Source organism: Nannospalax galili, unplaced genomic scaffold, assembly GCF_000622305.1.
Source record: "Nannospalax galili isolate Female #2095 unplaced genomic scaffold, S.galili_v1.0 scaffold1448, whole genome shotgun sequence".
Taxonomy (NCBI): domain Eukaryota; kingdom Metazoa; phylum Chordata; class Mammalia; order Rodentia; family Spalacidae; genus Nannospalax; species Nannospalax galili.
The window spans coordinates 1,194,012-1,212,715 of NW_008358646.1; the positions used below are offsets into that span (position 1 = coordinate 1,194,012).

General features: G+C 46.8%; 1 protein-coding gene across 8 annotated transcripts in view; it reads left to right on the forward strand.

Annotated features, from left to right (window-relative positions):
• The window catches only part of Tom1l2 (target of myb1 like 2 membrane trafficking protein), a 153,326-nt gene that overhangs the window by 130,307 nt on the left and 4,315 nt on the right, over nt 1-18,704 (forward strand). For 2 of the 8 annotated variants that reach the window (XM_008821975.2, XM_008821979.2), the window contains 7 exons: nt 1,474-1,522; nt 1,974-2,097; nt 4,844-4,961; nt 5,949-6,024; nt 9,221-9,286; nt 16,354-16,413; nt 18,312-18,348. In XM_008821975.2, the coding sequence (XP_008820197.1) occupies nt 1,474-1,522; nt 1,974-2,097; nt 4,844-4,961; nt 5,949-6,024; nt 9,221-9,286; nt 16,354-16,413; nt 18,312-18,348 (530 nt within the window). Of the gene's footprint in view, nt 1-1,473; nt 1,523-1,973; nt 2,098-4,843; nt 4,962-5,948; nt 6,074-9,220; nt 9,287-16,353; nt 16,414-18,311; nt 18,349-18,704 lie in introns of all 8 variants that reach the window. The other 6 variants (XM_008821977.2, XM_008821980.2, XM_008821976.2 and 3 more) reach the window with 5 other exon arrangements.

Below are 18,704 nucleotides of genomic sequence, written 5' to 3' on the forward strand. Positions count from 1 at the left end.
AAAGATATCTCTGTAGGAGTGTGGGGCCTGCTAGCAGCCCCCAGCGTGTCTGATCTGAAGACTTCAACTCCCAACCCAGAGTCCCCATGTAGTTTCAGTTTTCTCACCCCAGGTGGACTTGGGTTAAGCTCATTTAACCTTTACTAGGGAAGGATAGCAGGAACTAACATGGGCACTGTCACCTATAAATTTATTGGTCTGCAGTTAGAAAGACTTCAGAGGCACCAGCCTTACAGACCACTGTTGACAATCATGCAAGTCTTTCTGATTCGTTTATTTATTTTGATGAGGTGGTTTTTGTTTTATTGCTTTGGGGCGGAGGGGGGGAGAACAGTGTCTCTCTCTGTAGCCCAATCTGACTTTGAACTCTTGATCCTTCTGCCTCAGCCTCTCTTAAATACTGGGATTACAGTTGTACGCCACCAAGCCAAGTATCATGGTACACATCTGCATTCCCAGTACTTAGGAGGTAGAAATGGGAGGATCTTGAGGTCAGCCTGGACTACCTAGCAGACCTTGTCTCAAAAACAAAAAAAAATCACAGGCTTTATGAGGTTATTTTGGGTCTCCCCACCTTTCTGAGTCCTGAGTTAGGTATAGCTTTTCCTTTTAAAAAAATTTTTTTTATTCTCTTCTGCCTTTCTTTAGATGCTGGCCAGCACCCAAGTATGCATTCTCTGGTTCTCCTGACTGTTTCACTCTTTCTTTAAAGCTCCCCTCCCTATAGTGTGGCTGCTTGTGTGCAACGAGGCTGAGCTCCATGGCTAACTCAAATGGTGTGGTGCTCTCTCTCTCCCTCTTAAGTTCCCACTTCTGAATCTATGATAAACTTCTCTCTAAAACAGCAACAGAACAGCAAATCAAAAACAACAAATCAGCTGGGCATGGTGGTACACGCCTTTAATCCCAGTACTCAGGAGGCAGAGGCAGGTGGATTTGTAGATTTTAAATACAATATAGAATGAGATCTATTGTACTCCCCAACAGATACCTCACAACTGCTCCTGCATTCTCCACCAGGTGTGAGGATGACTTGGTGTGGCAGAGGGGTTTTCTGTAGTTTATCTCAGCCAAGTCTCACTTGCAGTCATTCCCAGACTGGGTGTGGAGGAGCGTGTCCCTGGCAGGGCTGGGTGGCTCCACTTTGCTTTCTTGACTGCTCTTGGGTGGTTGTCACAAACTATCTCATGGTTCCTGGCAAGACTTTTCTCCAGGCCAATGCCCTGTGAGGTTTTCTTCCTTTCTGTGCTACCCGCATTAGACTGTGCCCCTTTCTTCTTGAGGTTGAGCTGGTGGCATGTTAGCCACAGGAGCTGTGTGCTCCCCAGCAGAGCTTTATGAAATAGAAGGGTCTGCACTCACTACCAGGCTTCAGGAACCTGGGCCTCTGCTGGGTCCCTAGTGCTCTTCATAGGATCATGAGTAAGACTAGTTTGGCCTCATTCATTTTTTCCTTCTGCTTTCCTTTCTCAGGTTTGAGAGGTACAGATCCAGCCGATCAGTTCAGAATGCCAGCAACGGAGTAAGTTTCCTTTGGAACTCCCTCCCATAGACACATTAGAGACCTGGCCCATTCAGCCCTCACTTCTGATTTTCTGACAGAGTAAATACTAAATATTTGAGTAAGTACACAGTGAGTTCTGTTTGAAGGGAGCCTGGGGGAGAGCTGGCAGGCATCCTGATGGGAAGGCAGAAGAAGACAGGCCACAGTGCTTAGGACAGTGGGCATCCTAGTGACTCACTGTACCCTCTGTAAGTGGGGAGAAGAGGAGGCCAGGGCATGAGGCATACTGATAGCCTGGGCCCATGCAGGGACCCTGCAGGCAGGTGAGGGGACTACCTTGCATCTTTGCTGGATAGCTTTGATGCTTTTTCTAATGAGTGCATGAAGATTCCTGTGCACGTACCTGGAGGTTTACCTCAGAGCTTAACCCAAGGGCTGAGGTTTCACTGCCAATCTTATGTCCTGACAGGTACTGAATGAAGTAACTGAAGACAACTTAATAGACTTGGGCCCAGGCTCGCCTGCTGTGGTGAGCCCCATGGTGGGAAGCACAGCACCCCCATCTTCCCTTTCCTCCCAACTTGCAGGCTTGGGTGAGTGTCTTAAGCTCGCTCTCTCTCTCTCTCTCTCTCTCTCTCTCTCTCTCTCTCTCTCGTGTGCGCGCACTCTCTCTCTCCCCCCCTTCTCCCTCTACCTCTCCCTCTCCCCCACCTCTTTCTCTAAGATTTATTTTTATTCATGTGTATGCCATGTGTGCTCACAGAGCTAGAAGAGGGTATTAGACTCCCTGGAACTAAAGTTACAGGCAGTTGTGAGCCACCTAATATAGGTGCTGGGAACCGAACTTGGGTCCTCTGGAAGAGCGGCTCTTAACAGCTGGGCTGTTTCTCTAGCCCCTGGGCTGCCTTTCTAGACATATTTCATTCTTTGTTGGAAGGCTATAGAGAGCCTGTGGAGTAATTCATGTAAAGGTGTATTCCAGAGTCCAGGCCGACTGTATCACCTTTGATTTGTGTCTTCTTTTCCTAAAACTTAAAGTTTAAGCTTCTATTGGAAAGTAGAGGTGGAGAAAGTCCAAGGATTTGGAAATTGTTTGCTTTTTAAAAGAAAAGTAGCCTGCCATGTTTTATCTGGAATAGTCCTTGTGTTGAGATGATTTAATTTTCACTGTTAACTGGGCTGAAGGTGGCAAACAGATCTTACTTCATTGGCTGCTCAGAACACAGGTTTTAAAACGCTACCAAAGCCACATTTTCTTAGTTTGATTTCTGTCACTGTGATAAAATACCCTAACAAAAAGCAACTTAGGGGAGAAGGGTTTATTCAGCTTACAATTCCAGGTTATAATCTATCATATTGGGAAAGTCAAAACAGGAACTTGAAGCAGCTGGTCACCTCACAATCAAGAGCACAGAGAATGAACACCTGCATGTATGCGCTCTTGTATTCACTCCTTTCTCTATACTTAACACAATTCAAGGTCCAGATGCAGGGAATGGTGCTGCTGTGATGGGTGAGTCTTCCCACCTCAGTTAACATAATCAAGATGCACCCAGCCTGTTCTAAACAGGTTCTCCCTCATTGAGACTCTTCTCAGATAATTCTAGATTGTGTCAAGTTGACAATTAAAACTATTGCATCTCAAGGCCTAAACCGTGAATCTGATTGATTGGCAATGTCTTCACTGGGCAAGGAAGTGATGACACTGATTTGTCTACTTCAAACTAAACCATCAACCTAATAGCATTCTATTAACTTAGGAGAAACTGCTCATTTTTTCCACAATAGAACTGTGTATATGACACTGTATATTTCATTTATATCAAGTTAGACCAAATTAAATTCTGATATTGGTATAACTAGTAAGCATGATCTTCAAAATTTCTTTCTCTACCTTTTCTGTTTTTTTTTTCCTTAATATTTCTATATTCATTTCACTTTGGTTGAATTAAGCTTTTATTCATTGGCTTAATTGTAATTCTAGTGTCTCAGTATCTCCTCTCTCTGTAGCCATATATTCCCAACAGAACAGATGTCTCTGCCTTCAATCCATCCAGCTGATGACTTATATGTGTATGTATGTGTATGTATTCACACATACATATACATATATTTGGCTTTACATTTTAATTACATTTATTTATTATTTATTGGGTGTGTATGTATGTATTTGGGTGAGTTCATGCCATGGCATGCATGTGGAGAAGGTCAGAGGGTAACTTATGGGAATTGGTTCTTTCCTCCCACCATGTGTGTTTCTAGGGATTTAACTCAGGTAGTCAAGCTTTGTGGCAAGTGCCTTTACCTGCTGAGCCATCTTGTTGGCCTTGTATTTGGCATTTTGAACAGCCTGGAACTCAGTATATAGCCCAGACTGGCCTTGAATTTTCAGCAATCCTCCTGCTTCAGCCAGTGGATTTTGTTGCTGTCTTCTTAAGAATGTCTGATTCTTTTCCATTCACCCGTTTACCTGGTGTTGTGGTACCTCCCTGGCCATTTCTCATCTCCTGTTCTAGCTTCCTCCTTGTTTCTCCCAAGTGCTAACATTTTCCATAGCCTGCTTCTCCAGACCCTGCTTTTGTCCTCATTTTCTTCCCCTGCTCCCTATAGTATAGCCCACTCAATCTTGAAAGACTCACCCTAAGCCTCTCCCAGCATCTGGAGCCAAGCATTCCAAGGGTTTGTCCCTCTTAATTGCTCAGTTATGCAATGAGCTTCTGAGGCCAGGAACCATCTTAGATTCTACCTGGTGTCCTCAAGCTTTGGCTCTGATCATGAGTACCTAAGAAGCAGTTTCCAAATTAAGTGGCTCAGGTCTACTTATTACACATTGTGACTGAGTGAATGGGGTGGGGAGGACCTGAGAAGGGCATGGAGAGAAGGCTGCAGGTGTGCTGACCCTGGTCCCCATCTTCTCACTGCCAGTAGTATCTTTTCTATTCAGGGAAGCTCTTTCCCTCCTTAAGCAGTTTAGGGCTCAAGGCATTCCTGTCTCCCATCTGGGCCTGCCTTGACTCATATATGCTGTACTGGGATGCTGAGCCCTGTCAGCTCACAATCTTGTTACTCACTGGGCTATCATCCTGGCTTTGGGATCCCTCATCAGAAACCCACATTTTGGGTCAATGAGATGGCTCAGTGGGCAAAGGTGCTTACTGTGCAAGCCTGATGATCTAAGTTGGATCCCTAGAACCTCTATCACTAAAGGTAGAAGGAGAGAACTGACTCCACAAAGTTGTCCTCTGACCTCCACATGTGTGCTGTGGCAAACTTTGTTTTGAAAAGATCTTTTAAAAAGCCACATTTTGTTTTCATCTGCTTCTTGTTTTGTTGTCACAGACTTGGGGACAGAGAGCGTCAGTGGCACCCTCAGTTCACTCCAGCAGTGTAATCCTCATGATGGCTTTGACATGTTTGCCCAGACCAGAGGGAGCTCCTTGGCTGAGCAGCGTAAAACGTATGTGGGACTCTCTCTAATGCTCTCTACAGATACTAGGGGGTGAGGGGGAATTGACCCAGGCCTGATCACAGGCAAACACAAAGAGGCCTTTTCTTTACTAAGAAAAGTTTATGTAAGACTGTTAGAAACTTTGAACTCTGGCTGTGAGACTTGTCATTAACTGCTGAGGTTGAATGAAAGGCAGTTCCCACCCCTCTTCCACCCTGGAGGTTGATTGTATTATCATTCTGTCAGTCACAGATTCTCCTTCTTTCTTTCCTGTCCATGCCATGCCTCACTCAAGCCCTCCTCTGCAGGAGAAGCTGAGAGACAGAAGTCATGGGCAGGCAGGCAGGCATCCAGACCTGCTCCTAGCAGCAAGATTCAAACACTTTGAAAAATGGTCAGGGCAAGCCTGGTGTGGTGGTGCACACCTTTAGTCCTAGCACTTGGGAGGCAAAGGCAGGGATGGAGGCCAGCCTGGTCTGCATTGTGAGTTCCATGCCAGCAGGGGCTATAGGGAAACCCTATCTCAAAAAGACAAAAACCGAAACAAAACAAAAAATGGTCATGGCTCTGGCAAAGGCAAGCCAATATGGAATTGGAGAAATTTGATTCCAAAACAGACAGCCCCTGCATCTTAGGGAAACAGGAGCATGCCTTCCATTCAGCCCAGTGGAGAATGCTCCTTGTAAAATAAAAGTTACTTTTATTTTACCCTGTGTAGCCCCTATTCTGAAGACTTTCAGGGCTTCAGAGACCAGAGTATTATTATTCAAGACTGGGACATTGAAAAACATTGTATCAGAGAGGGCTCTAGTGGTGAGCTTGGGCTAGCTCCTCACTTCAGCTGCCAGGAGACAGATAACAAGAGTCCTTAGCCTCTGCTCAAGGCTCAGGTCACACCTGAGAAGGTGCCATGGGATAGAAAAGAATTGCAGGTCACTACCACACCCCTGAGCCCACCCAGAGAGAACTCACTGAGCTTGCACTGCTTGTCTCCAGGGTCACCTACGAGGATCCCCAGGCTGTCGGAGGACTCGCTTCTGCACTAGACAGTCGGAAACAGAGCTCAGAAGTGGTAGGTCTTCAAGCCTGTTTTTCTGCCTGGAGTCTTTCTGGAGATAAAGGCAGGCAGTCTGGTAAAGTTGGCTGGATAATTCAGCAGAAGGTGGCTTGTATAGATGGCAGGGATAGCCTGGGAAGATACCCACAGAGCATCTCTATGCCACCTAGTAGGGCCTCAGAATCCCCTGCTCTGTGAGGTGCCATTCCTGTCATATGCAAGAGGAAACAGGCCTAGAGAGTCATTAAAGAGACCAGGGATATGCAGATAGCAGTTAGCATTCAGGGGTTCCATCCTAGCAGTGGGTAGCTCGAATCCCTGCTATTCCTACCTCAGTGACCCAAGCTTATGGGATGTGGGTCTCCTATAGCCCAATAGGGCTTCTAATCACATTACAGTGTCCTGAGGTAGACAGTGTACTAACAAAATAAGTACCCTCACAAGCAAAGTGAATGCTGAGCCAAGCCACCTCTCTACTGCCTAGCAAAGCACTGCCAATCCCAGGGGAAGACAATTCAGGGTCAAGACTTGTTTGAGGGTGGTTTAGAGAGTGTCCTGGGAAGCTCTGGGATTGGAAGTAGAGAAGCTAGGTGTTACAGCACTTTGAAGTGAAGGATGAAATTTCTGTGAGCCCCAAACCACAGCCATGGTTTCCATAAGATTTCAAAACAGAGGAGGAGTGAGGGGAGGACCTTCATTCTGTTATATCTTTTCAGATACTTCTCTTTTTGAGGGAATGCATGCCTGTCTTCCAGGCAGGGAGGAATAGGGCTCTTGGGATCTCCTGGGCTGGGATGAAAGGAAACAGTGCTCACCTGTCCACTGGCAAAGGAAATTTGAAAGGGCTCTTTGCTTCCTGAACACTAGTTCTTAGCTTCCTGTGGCCCCTGTCCAAAGGACTAGGGGATGGAGGGCAGCAAAACTGCTGCCTGGCACCATGAAAAAACTTGCCCTTAGGGGTAGGGACTCCTGGTTTGCCTTGGCTTATGTACCTTTTTACTGGCCACCAGGGGGTGCAAAAGAGCCTGCCTGCTGCCTTGGGTTCTCAACACCTGACTGGTCCACTGGCAGTGGCTCTCAGTGACATTCACCATTCAAGAAATAGGTGTGGTTCTTTCTCCCATTATTTAAACTATCTCCACACCTAACCGAGCAAAGGAATTAGAGAGCCAGGCTGGAGGCCTGCTCATTTACTACCTAGTGAGGACAGGGATGGCCCCTCTTCCTGGCTGACCCTGGCCTGGAGCAGCCTTGTTTTCTAGCCAGGCTCTTTGCGCCTGCCCCATCGTCTGTGTCCTGCTTCACCCCTGCCATTATCAGTGCTGAAGCCTGGATCTAAGTCCAGGAAACGTGGTTGACTTCTCACCCTTCACACTTTGAATGCGTGGCTTGGCCTGGCTCCCTGTTTTCAAAGGTCTTGCTGATTCCAACAGATTTTCCTATGGTAGAAACTAGGCCTGGCCTCCACAAGAAAGGGTGGCAGGACACTGGGCAGTCATGTGCATCTATGTGAACACATTGCAGGCTGTCTTGACCTTATTGGGCCATGCTGTCCTGGAATGAGAACTGGGCCGAGGGAGAAGCTGAGAATACAGTAAAGGAGAGAAAGTTCTGTAACCACACCCCTACAAGTAAGATTCCCACCTCTAAATCGTTTCACCATTTTAAAAAGCAGTATAGAGCTGGCAAGAAGGCTCAGCAGGTATTGCTGCCAAACCTAATGGCCCAAGTTTGGTCCCCAGAATCCACATGGTGAAAAGAAGGAACCAGGGGCTGGAGAGATGGCTCAGCCATCTGTTCTTGCAGAAGATCTGAGCTCAAATCCCAGCACCCACATGGCAGCTAACAACTGTCTGTAACTCCAGTTCCAGGGGATCGACAGCCTCTAATGTCCTCCATGGGCATTCATTGCATGACATAGGTGCACTTATCTACATGCAGGCAATACACGCATACACGTAAAATAAAAATAGTAAATATTTTTAAAAAAAGAAAAGAAAAGAAGGAACCAACTTCCATAAGTTTTCCCCTGAGCTCTACCTATATCATGGCATATATATATAGGTGTGCTCATGGATACTTGCACACATAAAAAAATATCTTAAAATTTTTTGAAAGCAGTAGAAAGTCAGGTATAGTGGCACATACCTTTAATCCAAGCACTTGAGAGGCAAATGGATCTCTATAGTTAGAGGTTAGCCTTGTCTACATAGTGAGTTGTAGGCCAGCCAGGGCTATGTAGTGAAACTCTGTCAAAGGGGGGAGGGTGGCTGGAGATGACTCAGATGACTCCGGTTATGAGCACTGACTGCTCTCGCAGAGTACTCGGGTTCGATTCCCAGCACCCATATGGTGGCCAACAACCAATCATAACTTCAGTTCCAGGGGATCTGATGCCCTCTTTTGACCTGTACAAGCATTGCATGACATGGGTGCACTTACACACATGTAGGCAATAACTCATACATGTAAAATATAAGTAATAAAAATTTTTTTAAAAAGGAAGTAAAGCTGGGGGTGTAACTCAGTACCAGTGGTAGAACACTTACCTAGTATACACAGTGCCCTGGGTTCATCAGTACCACAGATAAATAAATACATAAATATTTACACAAATATTAAAAGACAATAAGGAATATATCTGAATCCAGTGTTCAAGTTAAGAGTTCATGAAAAGAATACATATGCAAACTAGAATGGAGAAAAAAGACCAAAAAAGGCAGAATAAGTTAGGAAAAAAGTAGAAACAATTTTGTAAAAGCTGGTTCTTTGAAAGCTGACCCTTTAGGCTAGGCATGATAAACACATTTATAATCCCAGCATTCAGGAGATTAAGGCAGGAGGATCAGGAATTCAAGGCCATCCTAGGATATGAAAAGATTACAGAGACAAAATTGATCTGCCACCATGGTGTTCTTATCAAGAGAAGCAGCCCTGAGCAGCCTCAAGGCTTCACCCAGGCCTCCAGGTGCTGAAGGACAGTCAGTATGAGTATGTGTTATCCAGCCTAGGCTCATGGTTACTGATTTTTCTCTTTTCCAGGTAAGTAAGAGGGATATGCCAGGACAGGGGTGGGAGGTATTGGATCACATTTCCTCATGTAACAAATGATCAAGTCTAAACAATGAGTTCTGTTCTACAAAATGTGTTATAACTTCCTCATGGGTCTTGCTGTGACTTTCTTTCTGGGATTTTTTTGCCCTCGGTCCAGCAGAGAGGGAAAGGTGGGGACTCTGACCTGGAGCCCATAGACAGCTGGCTCATAACCCAAGGAATGGTGAGGAGCCACAAGCTGAGCGAACCCGCTGCCCGCCCTAGCCCCTCACCTGTATAACAGTTGGCGCCATCCTTTTGCCACCTGCCCAGTACTTGTAATCAGACAGGAAATATAACACTCACTCCTGGAGGGTGCCAAATTTCCTGGTCTATGTGAAGTTTCTTTAAGGCCTCAGACTTCCAGCTCCAGAAACACCTTTGGTTTTCTGCTGAGCCTGTGCTCCTGGGTCTTCAAGGGCTTCCTTTTTGCAGGAGTGAGGGAAGGCTCTTCCCTCCTCTGACAGTATTCATTCCCTTGGCAGTATTCATTTTTCCAGGATGAGCACAAGTAAGTGTGACTTGTGCTTGGGAGGGGACCATCATGAGTGATCTCAGCATATGGCAAGCCAGAGAAGCCCCCTCTTATCCTGTGCCTGGGAATTTGGCAGTCCTTGGCTTGGTGGGCTTTTATAATATAACAGAGTCTTCCAAAAGGCCTTGAGATTGCCTGTAGAGTGTATACATAATAGAAACAGAGTAAAAAGATAAAGCCAGGAGGAATTTAATACATCTGTGGTCAATTCCCATGTAGTGACACTTTTGTGGCACAGATGCTTGGGAGGGTCATTCCTACCTCATCTGTGTAGGTGACTCTGAGCCTGGTTCATGGAGAGATGGTGATTTCATCTCAAGCTGCTTGCCTTAGGGAAAACACTTCATTACCAAGCACAGAATCAAAGCTCTAGGTGTATATGGTGGGAACAGAGCATGTAAGGATACTGAGGAATTAGCTGGTGACAGAACTGTACATGTGAACCTCTGCCCTCCAGGTAAAGGGGGTAAGGGAGACATAGAACTAGCCCTCAGTGCTAGGCCAAACTGGCCAGAAGAGGGATCCAGATGGGCAGGTGTTCAGGTAGGATTTGTAAGTGACAGGCTGTGGGGCCACCTGTCTGAGAAAAGCTTGAGCCATGGGTACAAATGGGCTGGTGAGCAGCACACAGTGGTATTCAGGCTGCCCTATTCCAGCAGCAGCACACTCTTGCCCTGAGTGAGAAGGCAGCTGCTCCTGCAACTACAAGGCTTTCCTGGAGGTGTGGCCTGGTTAGGCCCTTTAGCTTCTTTAGGGTCAGACTGGGCCCTGGCCTTAAAGCTGGCTTCCCATAAAATATGTCTCCTCCATTATCAAATTAGGAAGATCCAGCTGTGTGTCCTTGTTCCTGTTAGCCCTGCAAAAAAGGATACTGCCCTCTAAATTACTCTGAATGTAACCTGGGCAGCTGGTGGTCGCGCCTGCCTCAGCCCACATAGGCTGCCTCTCCCCTGCCCTGTCCCTATGTTAGAGCTCTAGTTCAACTTGCCAGAGACAAACCCAACTAACAGCTAACTTGGTGTCTCACCTTTGTGCCTACAATTTTTTTTCTTGTAAAACAATGTATATTAATTGCTTTGCTTTATTTCCCATAGTATAGAAATCCTGCCTTTCAAACCTTCTGAGTACAGATTCTTCACATGGAAACTTTTTGTATTACCAAAGAGGCTTTTAGACTGTTCCTCCCATTGGATCTGGTGAAGTGTTGCAGAGAGTTTCATAGCTTCTCCGGGAGTAGGCACACCCAGTGCAGACTTGCTCTTGTTGGATTTAACATCAGATGAGTGGGCCTCTTTGTGAGCTTGGGGCTAGGAAAAGCTGTGGAGGAGTGCCTCCCTGTCCCTTCCTCTCCCAGGGCCTCAAGTATGAGGGCAGCACACACAGGTCATTACACCAGGTGTACTCCAGCAGCTCTCCATTCCCTCCCTTCCTGGCCCTTGGGTCTTTCTGCCCTTCTAGTTGGTGATCAGCTAGGACCATCTCCTATTTCCAAGGGGCAGCTAGGAAAGTCAGAGTAGGAAAACTGGGTATGGTAAGGCATGTCCCTAGTCTCAGCACTGGGGAAGCTGAGACAGAAGGCCCACAAGTTTGAGCCAACCTGAGCTACAGAGACCACCCTAAGCTGAATAGTCTCTCTTAGTCTTTCAGTCTCTCTCTCTCTCTCACACACATTAGTCTTTCAATCTCTCTCTCTCTCTCTCTCTCTCTCTCTCTCTCTCTCTCTCTCTACATACACACACACACACACACACACAAATAATAGTAATCATAATAACAACAATAATAGTGTCAAACCAGGAAAAGAAATAACAGAGGGCTTAACCAGCATTCATTCATGAGGTCTAAGTTTGATCCCCATAAGAGATACAGTTAGAGAGAAGAGAGAGAGAGGGAGGGAGGGAAGGAAGGAGGAAGAAGAGGTGGAGGGGAAGAAGAAGAACAATATCAACAACAACAAAAGGGCTGGAGAGAAGGTTCAGAGAGTGAATATTGTGCTGGGCATGATGGCACACACCTTTAATCCCGGCACTGGAGAGGCAGAGTCAGAGGGGTCTCTGTGAGTTTGAGGTTAGGCTGGTCTACATAGTGAATTCCAGGCCTGTTGGGGCTACAGGAAAACCCTGTCTCAAAAAGACAAAAATAAGGGGCTGGAGAGATGGCTCAGTGGTTAAGAACACTAACTGTTCTTGCAGAAGACCTGGGTTCGAATCCCAGCACCCACATGACAGCTAACAACTGTTCGTAACTCCAGTTCCAGGGGATCTGACAGCCTCTTCTGTCCTCTGTGGGGATTGCACAACATGGATGCACTTACCTACATGCAGGCATAATACTCATACACATAAAATAAAAATAATAAAGGCGCACACCTTTAATCCCAGCCCTCAGGAGGCAGAGGCAGGCGGATCTCTGTGATGTATTCTGTCATATATGTTCAAGCCTACCGAGTGATGAAGTTTATGTACCCAGCTATTACTCAGGGTGAGTTCATCTGCTGGAGACTGATCATTCTGTCTAGTGTCACTTCCTTAAAGTAGATCTAAGTAGAACTCTAAGCTGGGTGTGGTGATGCCTTTAATCCCATCACTTGAGAGGCAAAGGCAGTCAGATCGCTGTGAGTTCAAGGCCAGCCTGGTCTACATAGTAAATTCCAGGACAGCCGGGGCTACAGGGAGACCCTGTCTCAAAGAGAGCAAAAAAATAAAAAATAAAAAAAATAATAATAAATAAATAAAAAGAACCTGTTGTTATCAGAAGCTAGCTCCAGTTATCCCTGCTCAGTAACCCCAGGAGACTCAGACATGGCACCCCAAGGCCACAAAGAGCACTGAAGCTGATAGCAGCACTTCTCCCACTTTCTGTCCCTAAGGCAGAGTGACTCTGCCTATAGCTCTAGGTAGGAGCCAACAGCAGGACAACTGCCTATCACCCAGAGCCAACTTGCCACCTTGGTATCAGAGCTGCCTGGATCTCTGTGGACTCAAAGATAGGCAGGCTGATGCTACCAGGGCCTCCAGCCTGCCACCCTGGCTGCTTTCTTCATATGGGTCAGCCTTTGGCTTTGGTCTCTATGGGAGAGTATTCTAGGGTAGATTCTTTTCTCTTCATATCCTTTCTCTTCCCCTCTGTCTCCTTCATCAAATACATACAGTTCTTCAACCCCTTGGACCAGTCTGCAGCTTGGATCTGTATCCAAAAAGATGCTAAAACTGTGGCCAACAGCTTCCTAGGGATCTGTTGGACCAAGCTCTCATGTGGCAGCTGAGGATGCTAAGGCCCCTAAGGGCCTAGTGATTTGCCCTAAGCCTTAGGACAGAGATAGGAGGTCCCATGAGACTTAGTACAGTGCCCCCTTCTCTGTCAGCTGGAATGGGGACCTGCTTTTCCCTCTTTCTAGACCTCTGTAGTTCATATGTTCAACGTGTGTACATGTTTTAGTCTGGGTCTGGGCATACCTGTGTGATTAGAAAGCTATACTCTGCTTATTTAGCAGAGCATGTTTATATATAGCTAAGGTTTTACATTCTACCACTACTTTGTCTTCCTTTAGATAAGCCCAGCTGATAAGCAGTACCCCAGCACCTCAGCACATGCTCTAAGGTCTGAGAGACTCAGTTTGAGTGACCACACTACCTTAGATGTCTACATTAGAAAACAGACATACCAACCTGGAAGGTGAGGGGTCCTAACTCAGGAGTGTTGGAAGTAAAAGACCAGCTTGCAATCACCCTGTTTACAGATGAGGGAATAGAATGGAGGCCAAGCCTTGTTAGAGCCTTTGAACGCGTGCTCCTACCTTTTATTCACATAGCTGAGTCTTTTTAAGACAGTAGAGGTTGGATTCATCTGTTGAAAAAACTGGGGTCAAAGAGGAGTGTTCTAGTTTGCTTTAAATTGCTGTAATAAACACCATGACTAAAAGCAACTTGGGGAGGAAAGGGTTTATTTCAACTTCAACTTAATAGCTCATCATGGAGGGAAGACAGGGCAGATGCTGAAGCATAGACCATGGAGGAATGCTGCTTACTGGCTTGTCCCCCTGGCCTGTGCTCAGCCTGCTTTTTTGCTTTTTGAGACAGGGTCTCCCTGTAGCCCCAGCTGGTCTGGAACTCACTATGTAGACCAGGCTGGCCTCGAACTCAGAGATCTGCCTGCTTTTGCCTCCCAAATGCTGGCATTAAAGGCATATGCCACCACGTCCAGCTTCAGCCTGCTTTCTTATACAAAAAGGACTACCTGCCCAGGAGTGGCACTGCCCACAAAAGGCTAGGCTCTCCCACATTACTCAACAAATCAGAAAATGCCCCAAAGACATGCCTATAGGCCAATCCAATGGAGGTAATAGCTGAGGTTCCCTCTACCCAGGTGTGTCAAGTTGACAACTGAAGCTATCCAGCACAAGAAGTGACTCCCTGCAGACCTGCATTGGCAGGTACTGTCCCAGATGTAGCCTAGCCCCACTGTTGCTCATCCATCACCTTCACCATGCTGTCACCTCAGGGATTTGTTTAGTTATTTACTGATTTTTTTGGTGATGGGAATTAGACCCAGGACTTAACATATGCTAGGCAAGTGTTCTACTTCTGAGTTAAACTTTCTAGCCCTCGACATTTTAACAGTAACAAAAAGGATATTAAAGAAAAGCTGAAGGTTTTAGGCCCATGACCCCCTAAAGCTTTAGCAACACAGTGAAAAACACTTGCATGCATGAGACCCTGTGCTCCATCTCCAACACTGCAAAAAGAGCTCAGTATGTGGAATCTCAGTCTTTTCTAGGTGGGCTGAGCTGGATAGTAGACAGCGGGACCCATGTGCACAATGCCATGGGTGACATTTCTTCTTGGAGAAACAGTTGATTTTCTGAGTTGGGGACTGGGTGTGGCACATGTTCTCTCCAAGCCAGAAATTGTGATTTGTAGATCATGAAAATAGCACATCCTGGTCCAGGAATGTGTCAAGGCAGAAGAAGGCCTGCCAGCAATCATCACATAGCAGGTTCATCCACTGTGCCCTGATGTTCTTTGATGAGGAAGGCAGGTGCCTGCCATAGGCATTGTTGGCACAGCCATTGAACATGCCTGCTCCCACACTGAGTAATCACAAGCTTGTCACTGGGACTCACATTGTAGTGGTAAGAACTCCCAGAATCATTTCCAGTTTGACAGTCTGAAGTTTCCAGGGATTAAAATGGTAATGGAAAGATACTACCTAGTATTGTCAGTGGTAGCGTGGGCTGTTCTGAATATGCTGACCACCCACAGCAGAGTAAGGATCTGACACAAAGCACATTGTCAGCCAACGGTTCGCCAGCTTGCTAAGGGAAGTATAATAAACTCCCTGAGCACCGCTGCAGACACCTGCTCCGCATGTATAGGCTCCACCCCTTTTGGCAGTAGGCGTCAACCTCTAAGATGGAGTCATGTCAGGGCTGGTGATACAGATTCTTTGTTCTCTTCCTGTTAATGTTAGGTGGGGTTTCATTTGTTTGTTTTGAGGAATTAAATTGACACAAGGCAATCTTACTGCTTATTTTAAGTTTATTCTTACCCTAGGCATTAGGGTATAGTCAGTTATAAACACAATGCTGGTATTTTCTTCTAGAAATAGTGGGCTAGCAAGCAAGCCTCCCAGATGAGGTTCCTCTCAGTCCTGGGTAGGTGAGAGATAGGTCCCACTGATTAGGGGACATCACCTCATTTGTCAAGGCTGGGAGCCAACCTTTTATTAACATGCCTTCTAAAGGGATTAAAGGCCACCTTCACTTTATATCCTGTCATATCTAATAGCAACTTCAATGTTTTTAGTTACATAAATTTTTTCAGAATTTCTGCCCTGGGGCCCTTGGTTCAGGCCCTGGCATGACAATTTCTCTAACACCTGTAAGGTTTTTCAGGGAGCCCTGTCGCATCCTAGGCATCCTGCTCCCTGGTCCTCTGTGGACTACTTTTCTCTACTACTGAAGCTTAGACAACTGCTGAGAGGTGGGGAAAAAGATGAGACTCAAAGAAGCTGTGGCTACTTGGAAGTTCAGGGCTGCTAAGCAGTGATTTTTCCTCACTGAGAGACAAAGAAGATTAAAGCTCTGCTGTCCTTTTTGTCACCAAAATCCTTCTTTCAGCTACATTTCTCTTACTGGTAAAGTATGCCTGCCTTCTGACAGCAGGACAGTCCCAGGCCATCAGAGCTTGTGTTCTGGCTTTTCCACTCAGAAAGCCACGCAGCTGAGAAGACCAGGCCCTAGGCTAAGCTGCCCTTGCCCCCCTGAGCACCTGTACTCCTGAGTTCCTGAGTGCTCTGGTGCTCAGCTTCCCCTGGGGGACCCCTTTAGGCCTGGGGTGGGTTTTACCTAGGACAGCTGATTCGTCTTCATGGCTGCTGCTTTTCTGAGATTAGGTGCTTTGTAACCCTGGGTTGAAAGGGCAGACACACACAGTCAAAAATTCTCCATGTCAAGAACTCGTACTTCCTTGCCACCAGCCCCTGCTGGCCAGCCTGCTCCTTATTACTTGCCACTTCACTGTCTTCTTCACCTATCATTTCCCATGTGGCTGCCTATGTTGCCCATGCATACCGTGCAGTTGTTTGTTTGCTGTGTACATTTTTGTTTTGTTTGGGGGTTACTTTTGATGATTTACTTTGTTCTGGTGTTCTGTCTTCTCCTGCCTGGCTGTGTGGGGGCTGCCTGGCCCTGCTGCTTGCCGCCTCTGCCTCCATAGATCCCAGTTGCGCAGCCCTCTGTCATGGACGACATTGAGGTGTGGCTCAGGACAGACCTGGTGAGACTTGACTTTTACATTTTGTGTGCGGGTTGTGGCACGGCAGAGGCTCTTCTGAGGTCAGGCCTGGGGGCTTGTGGCAGGGGTCCCACCTCTATCTTGGTGGGTTGGATAAGGGAGATCAAGGCAGCCCATGAAAGCTCACCTTTCCAACATGTGGCCTTGCCCAAGGGTGCCATGGTTGATTCGGGGAGGCTAACAGTGGTGCTGGCTCTAGGTACAACCTCTCACCCATGTACTCCTCTAGAGGCATGGGCAGGTCCATCTCAGGATCCCACCTATGGGAGCAGAAGAGCTGGAGAGGCCCACTGTAACTGATACCTGATACACACTTAGCTCCTCCCCAGTTTCTTTTAAATTTCCAAAGGTGTGTACACTTGGGTATGGTTTGTTGGTTTGATTTTTTGTTTGTTTGTTTTTATTTTTATTTTGGTTTTTTTGAGGGAGGAACATTTTTTCTTTTCCTGTGCTGGGGGTTGAACTCATGGCGTTGTGCATGCTAGTAAGCAAGTGCTACATCCTAGCCCTCATCATTTCTTTTTTTTAAAAATGTAAACATACATACAGATGAGTTAGGTGCTTGGTTTTAAATTCACTGTCATTCCCATTCCTAATATCTTTTAGTATTTAGGGTTTAAAAGAGCTCCTGCCCCCAAAACTACTTTCTCCATCTTCTAAGATAGGTAAGAGGCTGGGGCCACCATGTGTCTGAAGATGGCATCAAGTGCATCCCCTGCTCCCTTAAAAGGCTCCTCCACTCACAGCAGCTGGGCTTGGGAGGGAGTCAGCCAGTGGCTGCAGGACTGACCTGGCTGTCTGTGGGCTGTCTGTGGCACCTTTCACATGAGGACAGCAGGCTATAGTTAGTCTGCCACTTCCCTAGAAAGCCAGGCTTTCTAAAGATACTGCCCCAGGACGCAGCCATCTGGGTGCCAGGGAAGTGGCCCGTGATCTTTCCAAGGGGATACCTGGAAAAGAAATAGCTTCCCTCACAGAGCACTTGGGAGATGGAGGCAGGAGGATCAGAAGTTCAAGGCCAGCTTCAGCTGCATAGTGAATTCAAGCCTAACATGGACTACATGAGACCTTGTCTTTAAAAAAAAAAAAAAAAAGAAGAACGTGGGCAAAGCAAGATCCAGAGAGGGGAAAGGGTTTGTTAGCAAGGCTCCCAGCAAGGCAGTAGTAAGTCAGGAAGAGCCCAGATGGCCCAGGCCTGCTGGTAACTTCTCACTCCCCTGTGGGCTCCTTCCCAGTGAAGCCTGTGTATATGCTCTTCTCTGATCAAGCATGATCCACTTAAATGTGTAAAGGTGTACACAACCTTCATGACCCCTTCAGGAGCTAACAATAGGAAGGAGGGCTTGGGCCCAGGGAGAGGTTGTGAGATATATTTCCAGGTGATAGCTTCCACTGGCCATCCAGGCCTCAAGCAACTTCTGTTGGTGTAGACAGTATCTTTCTGAAATCCCTATGCTGACAGCAAGCAGACATGCCTCAGTCATGTGTGACTACCCTTGTCTAACTTCCAGGGGCATCTCTCCCCAGAGCCTTGTGTTGATGGACAAGAGTTCTTTCTTCTGAGGCCTAGGCCAGAGACCAGCCTGCACCATTTTTGGATTTTTCTTTCTGGTCCTTCTAGGAGATCAAAACCTAGAATCTATTTGATTTTTTGCTTTTGTTCTTTTGTTCTTTTTTAAAAAAACAAAAACAAAACAAAACAAAAAAAGAACTTACTGTCTCTGCAATAGGAGGAACAGAAATCAGGAAATAGGGAAAAATATTGCTTCCTTCGAGTAGCCATGAGTAGTGTTACCTGGGGTAGCCATTGGGTGGGCAGAGGTGGCTGCATGGACAGGGCAGGGATGAGCCCTAATGCCTGTTCTCTGCTCCTCCCACAGAAGGGTGATGACCTGGAAGAGGGTGTCACGAGTGAAGGTAGGCTGGGCCAGTGGCCCTGCAACCCTTCTGATCTCTTACTCTGACTTTGGGGGCTACATGGGGGCTGGTCCCATGCTCTGCAACCCTGCTGCCAGAGCCATGTGGGTGGTGGGCCTGAGCCCTAGCCTTCATTAGGACTCATGCTTATGTAGACCATGTCACTTCTCCTATCTCCTTTAGGTTGGGAGGAACATGTGAAGGTCACTGAGAGGGTGAATGGTGGGCACAGATTACCATCCTGGGTCCTAACCAGGTACTAAGCCCAGACACAGACCATACAGTGCATGGGATATTCAGGGCCTCTTGGGCAGCACAGCCTCAGTTGGTGGTCTTGTGGGAACATGTACCTACAC